This window comes from Acipenser ruthenus, chromosome 3 (genome assembly GCF_902713425.1).
Source record: "Acipenser ruthenus chromosome 3, fAciRut3.2 maternal haplotype, whole genome shotgun sequence".
NCBI lineage: Eukaryota > Metazoa > Chordata > Actinopteri > Acipenseriformes > Acipenseridae > Acipenser > Acipenser ruthenus.
This window is the reverse complement of record NC_081191.1, coordinates 104,561,408-104,575,171: the sequence shown is the minus strand read 5'-3', so window position 1 is coordinate 104,575,171 and position 13,764 is coordinate 104,561,408. Positions and strand designations below refer to the sequence as shown.

The 13,764-nt window shown below is 37.2% G+C and overlaps 1 protein-coding gene across 1 annotated transcript; it reads left to right on the top strand.

Moving 5' to 3' along the window:
• Window positions 1–43: 43 nt before the first annotated feature.
• Window positions 44–11,474, top strand: LOC117435291 (CD226 antigen-like). Its single transcript, XM_034058342.3, has 6 exons — window positions 44–172; window positions 6,746–7,072; window positions 7,998–8,336; window positions 9,200–9,308; window positions 9,708–9,762; window positions 9,927–11,474. Exons 1-6 carry the CDS (start codon window positions 127–129, stop codon window positions 10,050–10,052), a joined length of 1,002 nt encoding a protein of 333 aa, XP_033914233.3. The 5' UTR covers window positions 44–126; the 3' UTR covers window positions 10,053–11,474.
• Window positions 11,475–13,764: the final 2,290 nt, after the last annotated feature.

Sequence of the window (13,764 nt, the reverse complement as noted above, 5' to 3'; positions counted from 1 at the left end):
CTTGTACTGCATGTCCTATTCTGTTTAGCCTGCATAATCTACAGAAACAGGAAGCTCTGGTTAGTACCTAACCATTCGACTGAAGTATTCACACCTACTGAATAAAGAACAACGGAGGCTGCAATCATGGATTATCTGTTGCTGCTTATGATTCTTTTCCGTTTACGCAAAGGTAAGCGTTTAGTTTTTTAAGATGAAATTATGTGGAAAACAAATGGAAAATTGTGGTTCTAATTGTAATGATCTACAAAGCATGCGACTTGTAGAGTTCTTACCGAAAGTAATTAACAAAATGTAGTTGCTTCACGTGCAGTTTTGCTACATGCATTTGTAGTAGAAACTATGTATAGGAGAAAAACGTGTAATGGACCTGGTCCAAATAATTAAGCATGGTATTTTAAAATGTGTCCCAAAAGCATAGTATGGTTTATGATATTGGGTTTTATAGTCACTCTTTTTTATTATATTTTCACTTATTTTACCATTTATACTATATACTCCGATCAAACAAATTCTAAAGTGGTTGCTATTTCAGAATAAATATTATTTATAACTCAATACCGCATGGACTGTTTAATAGCCAGTCTGACTGACTTTGATACAGGGCTAATAGTACAGTAGGTGAATCCCCATGAGATGATGGTTTTATAGGTAATTTTTGAGAACTTTTTTGCTTCAGATTTAAACCTACAACTTGGCTGTCCGTGGCATCCCTGCAACTTATTGTCAAGATGAATCTATTTTTTTTTTTGTTTGTTCAACCTATTTAAATGACATGTACATATTATTAATAAAGAATACATTAATTAAATGTGTTGTAAGAATACATGTTAAACTATTTTATGTAACCTAAAGCAGTCCTTTTATATTCTTTTGTGGATTGGTAATATTTTATACGTGCATAATACACTGATAGTTGGTAGGTTTATGAATTGATTCATTTGAAATTAAGTATGTATACAAATACATTTTATTTGACCTACTGTCCTAATAGGTCAGGAAACTGACATAGATCGCTGTTTTAGAGAAACACAGTGGCATAATAAGGCCTTGTCAAACAATTAGCTTTCAAAAAAATGCACTACAGTGGGACCTTTTAGAATAAAAGTTTATTTCCAGGTTATACAGCATGTCATTGAACTACATTTACAGGTTTTCAAAATCAGAAGCATCTGCCTTGTGGGTTGCATACTGTATATACGTGTAGTTCTTCTTGTGCTATGTGTGATACTTTCAGCATACAGTCTGTGCTTGAAAAGTATGTAGATAGTAGAGGAAGTGTCCCAAAGTGACCGTGAAGGAACAGAACATCTTATTTCTGAGGGAAAATGTAATTCTAAGATGACAACAAACAACTTCTTAAATGTTAAGCAATTCTCAACCCCTTTTATTGGAACTGCTGGTGAAAAGAGTTTTCATGGTCTAATGTTTTTTGTATTTTTTTTGTTATTTGGTATTTTTTTTTTTAATTAAATTGTTAGTGTATAATCCTAGGCTTAGTTAAAACAAGTTATTGGCTGTCTTCAAATTTAAGGTTCTTTGAAATCTCTCAACTGCAGTGTTTTTGTTTTATTTATAAATAATAAGCCGTCATTTTATTATGTCTAATCTTTTTCTTATATTTGTATATTTTTTATTTTTTTATTTTTTTTAAACTGTTTAACAATTTAACACATTCAGCAGTTTTCTCCATTTATCACATGGGATATTTATTTGTTGTCCCTGTCGCATTGACACTACAGATCAGGCTAGGGTTACGGTGTCCATTTTAGGACATCCTCAGACCTCACCCCTCCTCGAGTCAATCGCCAACCCTCCTCGAGTCAATCGCCAACCCTCCTCGAGTCAATCGCCAACCCTCCTCGAGTCGATCCTCTCCCCTCCTCGAGTCGATCCTCATCCCTCCTCGAGTCAATCCTCTCCCCTCCTCGAGTCGATCGTCATCCCTCCTCGAGTCAATCCTCTCCCCTCCTCGAGTCGATCCTCTCCCCTCCTCGAGTCGATCGTCATCCCTCCTCGAGTCAATCCTCTCCCCTCCTCGAGTCGATCCTCTCCCCTCCTCGAGTCGATCGTCATCCCTCCTCGAGTCAATCGCCAACCCTCCTCGAGTCGATCGTCATCCCTCCTCGAGTCAATCGCCAACCCTCCTCGAGTCGATCCTCTCCCCTCCTCGAGTCGATCGTCATCCCTCCTCGAGTCGATCCTCAACCCTCCTCGAGTCGATCGTCATCCCTCCTCGAGTCGATCCTCAACCCTCCTCGAGTCAATCCTCTCCCCTCCTCGAGTCGATCGTCATCCCTCCTCGAGTCGATCCTCAACCCTCCTCGAGTCGATCGTCATCCCTCCTCGAGTCGATCCTCAACCCTCCTCGAGTCAATCCTCAACCCTCCTCGAGTCGATCCTCAACCCTCCTCGAGTCGATCCTCTCCCCTCCTCGAGTCGATCCTCAACCCTCCTCGAGTCGATCGTCATCCCTCCTCGAGTCGATCCTCAACCCTCCTCGAGTCGATCCTCAACCCTCCTCGAGTCAATCCTCAACCCTCCTCGAGTCGATCGTCATCCCTCCTCGAGTCGATCCTCAACCCTCCTCGAGTCAATCCTCAACCCTCCTCGAGTCGATCCTCAACCCTCCTCGAGTCAATCCTCAACCCTCCTCGAGTCGATCCTCTCCCCTCCTCGAGTCAATCCTCAACCCTCCTCGAGTCGATCCTCTCCCCTCCTCGAGTCGATCGTCATCCCTCCTCGAGTCGATCGTCATCCCTCCTCGAGTCAATCGCCAACCCTCCTCGAGTCAATCCTCAACCCTCCTCGAGTCAATCCTCAATCCTCAACCCTCCTCGAGTCAATCGTGTAATTCTTGATTCAGCTGGTTTTGTCATTTCAGGTTTGCAGTTAACGTTTCTCCCGTGTTTAATATTTGGGGATTAGAGGCAGAAAAATAGGCTATGGGAATTACACGGCCATTTTAATTAATTTGTCAACATAAGTTTTAAAGGTTTACAAAACTCGAAAATGTTGGTGAATTTGCCATTCAAGGTTGTTTTTAAAAAATCTATTTGTTACTTTTACTTTTTTGCAGTCAACACAGATCATTTTAAATGACTTGTTTCCAGCAGAAGTGTGTTAATAATATATTTTTATTTTTATATATCGCCATCACAAAGCGCTTTACAGAAAGGCTGTGAACTGTGCATTACATGCAGAGTCACTCACAATCGGACATTGATTTAACATCTCATCCGCAGGATGGAGCAAAAAGAGGTTAAGTGACTTGTTCAGGGTCACACAGTAAGTCAGTTAGTGGGAGAGGTGGGATTTGAACCGGTGACCACCTGGTTACAAGCCCTGGATTTTAACCACTGGACCAGACTGCCTCCTTGTTACATTTTTAAAGATTATTTCAATAGTGGCTCGAGTTCCAATGTCGCAATGTACATTTTAAAGAGTTTAAAGAGTTGTTCTTGATGAACTATAATGATAACACATTTTAGGCAACTTGCATCAGTAGAATATAATGTAAATAGAAAGTGTTATATAAGTAAACCTCATTCCTAAAGGCTTCAGAATGAATTTCCATCCAAGCTACAACCATAGAGAATATTACAGGCAAGTGCAATCTACTTTATTTAAATGTAGTAAAAGTATCATGATGCATACTATCAAAAATTATCAATATAAAATACAAAAACTTGACCATGATATGACACACAGCATTTCTTTCGCCGCATGCGTTTACATGCCCATTTTCATGCAGACACAGATACAAATGAATTAGGTGCTTCACAATCCTCCAACACAGCTTCTGATTCCTTAGATATTTTCCATAAATACAAACAACAGCACTCTACTTGGACACCAGCCTCCGGAGCTTTTCAAGCCTTAGATTTTTTTATTGATAAATGTGAACGAGAAATAAGTCAAATTAATTTTCAACAACACACTAATCGTTTAAACTTGACAACAGATGAATATCACACCTTACAAAATATACAGAAACGTAATGACATCATAATAAAACCTGCTGACAAAGGAGGCGCTTTAGTAGTTTGGAAAAAGGATCTATATATAGAAGAAGCATCTAAACAACTTTCTGACACTAACTTTTACACGAAAGTCCCAAATGATCTTACCCAACTGTTACAAACTACAGTCACATCTACTATCCATTCTGCCATGCAGAATAACTTATTACCAAAATCTGCGTCTAATCTTATTGTTGAAAACCCTCGCTGTAGCCGTTTTTATTTACTTCCTAAAATTCATAAGCCTACCAACCCAGGCCGTCCTATTGTATCAGCATGTTCCTGCCCCACTGAAATAATTTCCAAGTTCCTTGATGATGTCTTCAGACCCATTGTGGAATCTCTACCTTCATACGTTAAAGACTCTAACCGTGTTTTGCAAATAATAGATCATTTTTCTTTAAATGGTAACAGTGAAAATATAACTTTCTTCTCAATGGATGTCAAAAGCCTCTACACAGTTATCCCCAACAGTGACGGTTTACAAGCACTAAAATACTTCCTTGATAAACGGACAGTAAAAGAACCTGCAACCGATATTCTTTTGCAACTAGCCCAACTCGTCCTTTCTTTGAATTGTTTCTCCTTTAATGGAGACTTTTATAAACAAGTTAGAGGTGTCAGTATGGGAACAAAAATGGGGTCTTTTTATGGGATGGATCGAAAATAAAGTTTTTCAACAGTACAAGGGACATACACCAATGTTATATCTTAGATACATTGACGACATATTTGGCATCTCAGACAACACTAATGAAGATTTAATGGATTTCATACATTTTATTGACCAGTTTCATCCAGCTCTAAAGTATACATGGAACATTTCTAAACAAATTTATTTCTTAGACATTACCATCACGGTTTCAAATTGTACCATCAATACTACAATCTTCTACAAAGAAACAGACTCTCATTCATATCTAAGATACGACTCCTCACATCCCAAAGCTTGTCGCAACTCCATTCCATACTCCCAATTACTAAGACTGAGACGCATTTGAAGTGATGACAGTGATTTTTTGAATAAAACAAATGACATGTGTGCATTTTTCAGAAACTGTGGTTTTCCAGACACTCTACTTAGAGAAGCTCAGTTAAGAGTATCGACAATAAACAGAAAGGATGTCTTGTACAAAACCAAAACACAGAATACTAACAATCGTATTCCCCTTGTTCTTACATATCATCCTATGACTAAAAAAGTACAACACATCATACAAAGAAATTTTAGCATTCTTCAAGAAGATCCTTCTACAGCTCCCATTTTCAATAACCCTCCTCTAATGTCATACAGAAGAGACAAAAATCTAAGAGAGCATCTGGTCCACAGTAACATTCGACCCAATCTGGACAGTCTTAAGGGTACGTTTCCATGCAATAGGTCACGTTGTGCAACTTGTAAATACATTCACAGCAACACAGTAGTTAAGGGAGCAAAATCCTCATTTACTATCCATGATACTTTTACTTGCATTAGTAAAGGAATAGTATATTGCATTGGCTGCATCAAATGTAACAAGCTATATATTGGTGAAACAAAATGACACTTGGCTGATCGCTTCGTGGAGCATCTGAGTATACGAATTAACACCTCTACCTTTCTTGTCGCCAGACATTTTAAAAGAAATGACCACACCATAGAAGACATCACAATTTGTGGGATGGTTCAATGCTATGGAACTAATGCTGTCAGGAAACAAAAGGAATGTGAACTTATTTTCAAACTAGGCACTTTGGAGCCATTTGGAATGAACATTCTATTCTAAGGTCATCATCATCATCATCATCAGCATTCTGGAATTTTGTTTAAAAGACGACTTGTTTGTTTTTTATCAACTTCTTAAAGCACTGTTTTTTTGTATTGAGCTGATGAAGGACTTGTAGTCCGAAACATCCTGATAATTGATTTGAAATCAATTATTCTACCTTTTTTAAGTACCTGAAATATCCTTTTCTTTTTTCTTTTTTCTTATATAAATGATGATGGTTTTGTGTCACCGTGAAATTGGTTGGTTTTTGTGTTCATTGTCATTCGTGAATTTCTTTTAAAAATACAGTGATTTCCGGGCCCCTAGGTATACCACACTAGTTAGCCGATGCGAGGGGATCACATTGTAAAATATTAAACATGTTTGAACTTTACGAGCCGATTGAAATCGATCAGCCGATCCTGTAAAATCTCATCGCAAAGCATAACACACCGCCCGATGCGACTGAAAAATCGGGCAGTGTGTCCAGGGCTTTAGTGAGAAAACTAGGTGAGATTCACCTTTCGTATTTAAACGATGAAAAATGTGATGCCGATAAAATCCGAAAGGTTTTACGAATGAGTGGTGTGAGTGTCATTATATGAAACTTCATTCGTATTTAACTTTCGACATCATATCTGCCAGATACACATTCGTATGTGTGTGTAGAAACAAGCCCCTGATCTGTAGTGACCCGGCATTGAGTATCATAGAGCCTTAGTTGAACAATAAGGTGGGTATGTCAGAAGACACATTTTGGGCATAAACTCTCCCCTTTGTATTCACAAACCTGAAGTTGGCTTTCCACATGCTTCGCAATTTAAATAATGGACACTGATATACTGCCTTTTCGTTTGGGAGGGGGAGGGCAAGTACACGGCAATGGTACTGCATGTTACCTTTCCTCGTTATACACATACTGAAAGTACCACATCATCATATGGATTTGCTCAGATTGTTGTTTCTGTACTTCAGGTGCAACATTGACAGCAGACACAACTGTAAAGATGGAGCAAAACCTAACACTGAAATGCGAGTGCCCTTGGTCAGGTAATCTGAGCCAGATTAACTGGGAAAGAAAGTCAGACTCTAAAAAAGAACTGGTTGCTGTTTATAATAAACAACATGGCTTGACGTTTTCCAACAAATACGAAGCAAGAATTGTGTTCCTGAATTCATCGTCGATGGATGGGAGCATCACTATCATAAATGCCTCAGCTGAAGATCTAGGTCTTTATCAATGCTCTATACAAACGTTTCCAAAAGGATCATGGATAAAACATCTCCTGGTGGAGAATTCAGGTAAGGTATTTTTCAGTAGACATTTAAAATCCCTAGTTGTAAATGAGTGGCAAAACCGAGTCCATGTAGAGGTAACAAATAAATTCAAAACAGAAATAGAGAGAGGAAGGATTGAGCTATGGTCACAGATCTAGTAATTGCTAGGTTTTCAGGTTTTGGGGGAACGATTTGTTAAAACAGTCTTGGATTCATGGGTGCTTTCAATGGTAATTTGGGTATTCAATAACCATTTAAAGCAATACAAGTACTGTACTTTCTCAGTTGGTTTAATCTTATTCAACCTAAAAGCTTTTTACTTTTAAAATAAATCAAAAAGTTACTTTAACTGAACAATTATATTCATTAAGAAAATATTGGATTACTTGTCAAATTTTTCAGATAGCATCCTCTAAAGTGACTGTATAGTGTAGGTATGAATAAGCAGAACACTGACAATGTATTGTATTTTATTTGATCTTTATTGGGCATTTAGTTTCTGATTCTATGGATTTAGAATTAGCTTAGTGCAGCAGTACACTGATTTTGCAGGAGAGACATGGTAAAGACTACATAATCTGTTTCCAAAAATGAATATACAGCAGATTAATCTATGTGTTAAAAAAACAAGAAATAACAAGAGAAATATAGAAAAAATAATGATGTATTTAATTGTTAAGTAGGTGAAGCAGAATTGCAGTAAAACATCTAAATAGAAAACGAATGTATTTATTAAATCTAATAACTTATTACTATTTCTTATGTTAACTGTGTGATGGGTTTTATACCCGACAATACACAGGATTTAAATAGATGGTCTTAAAAGGGAACTATTGTATTATTCTGTATATCTTTACACTTCAAAGTGATTTGCTTTCTTTTGCTAGACAATATAGTATTTTGAGGAGCGGTCAGATCAAAATGAACCCCTGAATTACTTTATTTCCAGATGGATTTGGTAACAGAAATTCTGATTCTGAGGAGTTAGTAGAGAAAGGTCATCATTTCATGCTAAGATGCCACTATGTTCTGAATGGAACCGTTTACCGTGTGGCCATTGAAAGGATTGGAGAGAAACATAAAGACACTATAGCTCTCTGCAGTTTCTCTGATGGAAAAATCATTGGACCCGATTATAAAGAACGGACACTGGTAAACTGCAGCAGACCACTAAGTATCAACCTGCTGTTGATGAATATAACCATTAACGATGAAGGGGTTTACCGGTGTCTCTTCAGCACTGACCGGGGAAACCACACAACAACTATATCTTTGAGTGTGAGAAAAGGTGAGAATAAACTGTAGATGTAAGTGTGAATGAAAATCAAGGCGTTAAGATTGAATCTCTAGAGTGAGTCAGACACTTTGTCACTACGTCTCTCTTCCGTTCCACACATAGACAGGGATTATGTGGGACAAAAGTCAGTATATGGCATCATTGGAACCAACAATATAAAAGTGAAAGAAATTGATTATAAGCTATATTTATGTTGCCCATTTAGTGCAAGTGAATATAATATATATATATATATATATATATATATATATATATATATATATATATATATATATTACAAATATATTTATTTGCACAAAATGGTCTAGACATGCAGTTTCTCTTGAAACAAAGTTCATTACACCGGCAAATAAAATAAAATGATTTGTCTTTCAACTACTCCAAGGTTATGTATTTGAGTGGAATTAGTTATTCACATGCAAAATTATAAACAGTATGTGTAGTCCCAGTGAGTTAATTAGCATAAGGTAGTATTGCATTTTATTGATAAGATAGTCATAATTTATTGCATTTGTATAAGTAAAGGTCCACATATGCAGCTGTGATGCCTTTTAAACACTGTAGATGGGCATATGAATCTCAGCTGTGCCAAAAACATTGTTCAGTATAATCTACTGTCTAAAACTTCAGGATGGGCCAATAATTGTGCAACATAGGAATTGTTGTTTTATTGCATCAAATGTCAAATTGTTGTCCTTGTTTTGACATGAACGATGAACATTTTTTAAAGTATAACCTAAAAATATGACTAAGTTAAGCAATTTTTGGCCAACCCTATATTTGTATTTCTTGCTCTTAAAAAACACAATCCAGATACATACTTTCATATTTGCGTTGTTTTGTTATTATTACAGAAATAAATGAGTTTATGAAAATAATACTCACCTATGTAGGAGCTGGAGCTGGCGGGCTGGTTGTTTTCGCAGTGCCCATCATTGCTACGGTGGTGGTGTGTCAGAAAAGGCAAGTCTCTGCACATCTCATTGAAATGTAATCATATTTCAAAAACTATTTCACATAATATAAGAGCAAAAACTTATTTATGGACTGGTTTATTTAATCCATATTTGTATTTTTTTCATTTTGCTTAACATATATTTTATTAAGTGCAACTGAATCTAAAATAAAGTCAATAAAAGAAAACCAATTAACAGATTCAGAGTTTAGGCGAAGGTAACATGAGGAGGCAGATAAAGCTAAAGAATAGGCTTTCATTCCCTTACCAATAGTAGTCTTCCCCTCTGACTGCTGGAAGTCGTATGAGGAATAGAAAAAAGCCTGTCAAGGACAATAAGATGCTAAAACGTAATTCATTACCAGATACAAATAACAACAGGAAATATTGTGTTTCTTTTCTTGCAGGAGGCGGAAGAAAATAATGAGAAATAGAGCCAAGCTAGATGTTCCAAAAAGACGGGTAAACGGGTATTTTGTACTTCTGGTAATATTGTATAGTTGAATTAATACTAGTGCTTTTATTTACCAGTATCAATCCATGTCTACAAATTACATTAACACATGTTTAAAGAGTAATAATGATGAACACTTCATTTACACGTGTTATTCATATTCTTCTTTTAGCAAATGAACAACTACGAACATGCAGCTGTCTATGACAGAATGACAAAACCCCCAAGTCGTCAAAACAAAGAGGGCATTTATGTAAATTTTCAGAAACCTCCACACCGGACAAAGAAGAAAACATGAGTTTGCTGACTGTGTAACTTTTTACCCACAGTATATAAAACCCATCCATCATACATCTTTGTGAGTTGTGATGAACTGTCTAGATGATTGCTTTCATTCGTAAGAGATTGTGTATGTTTATCTGTGGACAAAACATTCCCCAAATTATATTTGTGTATACAAAAATAAAAAATAAAAAGCAAGAAATCTGTTGAAGACATGCGTCAGCAGGATGTAATAAAACACCAATACAGTACTTATTGTTTAAAACGTGTTAAACAGCATTTAGACTGATTAGACTGTGTTTACCCTTGTACATTTGACCAGTTTACCACTGTACATGTGCACAGTAATTCTGCAGCTTCCCTATGCTTTTCCATTGCCTATACTATCCATTTATCATAGTCTACTATAGTTTGCCATGTTTCTTAATATGTTATAACATACCTGTCTGGGCTTTACAATGTTTACCAGAGCTTTCAATATACTTTATTACACTTTTCTATTCTTTTAATATTGGAAACTTTTATAATGGAAAAATGAAAACAAATCCATTGTAGATTTCAGGGTTTTTTTATTTTTATTTTTATTTACTGGCTGTCTGACTGTTGCTTGGACAAGATAAAAGGGGTAGCCAGTGTGGTCCAGACAATGGGCACCCAACTCTGAGACAAAGTCTTAAAGATAGTGTTCTACTGATAGGGGGCAGCAGTGTGTAGTGGTGGTTAGTGCTCTGGACTCTTGACCGGAGGGTCGTGGATTCAATCCCTGGTGGGGGACACTGCTGGTGTACCCTTGAGAAAGGTACTTTACCTAGATTGCTCCAGTAAAAACCCAACTGTATAAATGGGTAATTGTATGTAAAAAATAATGTAATTGTATGTAAAAATAATGTGATATCTTGTAACAATTGTTAGTCGCACTGGATAAGGGCGTCTGCTAAGAAATAAATAATAATAATTAATATGTATAACCTACTTACACTGAGAATATCTCTTATATAGATTTAATGAGTCTATATTGTAAGGCAGCAGGGAGGGGGTTCAATCCTCCCTGCAGGAAAACATGTGCATAGGCACATTTTTGGTTTAATTGTTTTGTTAATTGTTTTATTGTTAATTATCACTTGCACCTGGCTATGATTGTAAATTAGAGCCAGGTGCAGGGTATATAAGGAGAGCAGTTAGTCTGCTCATGGCTGTTGATGTGTGTGGAAGCCATAAACAAAAAGGAAAAGGTTGTGTAAAGCCTTTTGGTGTGATCTGTGTGAAAACAGTGTGTGTTGTTTTGTTTATTTTGCTACAGGTAAACAGCTTAGCTGTCCTGTTTTTTTTAGTTTAGGTTCCTGTTATGTTTAGTTAGTGCTCATAAAAGAGCCAGGTGTTTGTTTTGTTTATTTTGTTTTTGTGTTGTTCATTAAAAATAGCGCAACCACGCTTTAAAAATCAATTTCTGGTGTCCTGGGTCAGTGTTTCAAAGGGGCAACGAACGCGAGTGGGTGAAGTTTTATCACTATATATATATATATATATATATATATATATTATATACAGTGCCTTGAAAAACTATTCAGACCCCTGACCAATTCTCTCATATTACTGAATTACAAATGGTACATTGAAATTTCATTCTGTTTGATAACACTGAAACTCAAAATCAATTATTGTAAGGTGACATTGGTTTTATGTTGGGAAATATTTTTAAGAAAAATAAAAGACTGAAATATCTTGTTTGCATAAGTATTCAACCCCCATACATTAATATTTGGTAGAGCCACCATTCTCTGCAATAACGACTTTAAGTCCTTTGGGGTAAGTATGTACCAGCTTTGCACACAGTGTCGGAGTGATTTTGGCCCATTCTTCTTGGCAGATTTGCTGTTGGTTGGACGACGATTGTGGACCACAATTTTCAAATAGTGCCACAGATTCTCAATGGGATTGAGATCAGGACTTTGACTGGGCCACTGTAGGACATTCACCTTTTTGTTCTTGAGCCACTCCAGTGTTGCTTTGGCCTTGTGCTTGGGATCATTGTCCTGCTGAAAGGTGAATTTCCTCCCTAGCTTCAATTTTTTAGCGGACTGAAGCAGGTTCAGTTCTCTTGCAGTATTTCCCTGTATTTTGCTCCATCCATTTTTCCTTCAGTTTTAACAAGATGCCCAGTCCCTGCTGATGAGAAGCATTCCCACAGCATGATGCTGCCACCACCATACTTCACTGTAGGGATGGTGTGTCTTGAGGCATGGGCAGTGTTAGGTTTTGCACCACACATAGCGCTTTGAGTTTTGGCTAAAAAGCTCTATCTTGGTCTCATCTGACCACAAAACCTTTTCCCACATCGCAGCTGGGTCACTCTCATGCTTTCTGGCAAACCAGACATGCTTTCAGATGGTACTTTTTGAGTAACGGCTTCTTTCTTGCCACCTTCCCATACAGGCCAGTGTTATGCAGAGCTCTTGATATGGTTGACTGGTGCACCATTACTCCACTCCCAGCCACTGAACTCTGTAGCTCCTTCAAAGTGATTGTTGGCCTCTCTGTGGCTTCTCTCACAAGTCTCCTTCTTGTTTGAGCGCTGAGTTTTGAGGGATGGCCTTTCCTTGACAGTGCCTGGGTGGTGTGATGCAGCTTCCACTTCCTGATTATTGATCAAACTGTGCTCACTGGGATATCCAAACACTTGGATATTATTTTGTACCCTTTCCTAATCTATGCATTTGTATTACTTTATCTCTAACTTCTGTAGAATGCTCTTTGGTCTTCATTTTCCTTCAGATTCACAGCCTGACCAATGATCCTTCAGCAGTGGGGTTTTTATCCAGAAAATGTGACAGCAACTTTAATGATTCACAGGTGGAGGCCAATGGTAAGGTAATTGTGTCCTCGTTAGGGCAATTTCTTTCATTCGTGTAAACTGGGAGCTTCCACAGCACAGGGGTTGAATACTTATGCAAGCAAGATATTTCAGTTTTTTATTTTTCTTAAAAATATTTCCCAACATAAAACCAATGTCACCTTACAATAACTGATTTTGAGTTTCAGTGTTTTAAAATAAAATATCAAACAGAATGAAATTTCAATGTACCATTTGTAATTCAGTAATATGAGAGAATTGGTCAGGGGTCTGAATACTTTTGCAAGGCACTGTATATATAATATATAATTAATCATTTGAGCATAATAACATAAAATAATCCTTAACAAATAATATTATTGAACACAAAATAATACCAATATAAACGAGCACAAAACACACATCTTTTGTTTAAATCAAATAAAAGGTGATCTAAATTACAGTGAACAAAATGATAACTTACAATATTGTAAATATACAAAATAAGATACAATATGCATTTGGTATGATGTTCCACACCATTTCATCTGTTACCTACTCTGTCTTCAGCATGAGGCCACAGATTTTCATCCACATCACATCTTATGTCCTCATTAGCCAGGCACCGTGGATAATATCTCTTGGAGGGCCTTTTTATTATTTATTTCTTAGCCAACACCCTTATCCAGGGCGACTTACAATTGTTACAAGCTATCACATAATTTTTTACATACAATTACCCATTTATACAGTTGGGTTTTCACTGGAGCAATCTAGGTAAAGTACCTTGCTCAAGGATACAGCAGCAGTGTCCCCCACCTGGGATTGAACCCACAACCCTCCGGTCAAGAGTCCAGAGCCCTGACCACTACTCCACACTGCTGCCCTTGTCCACCCC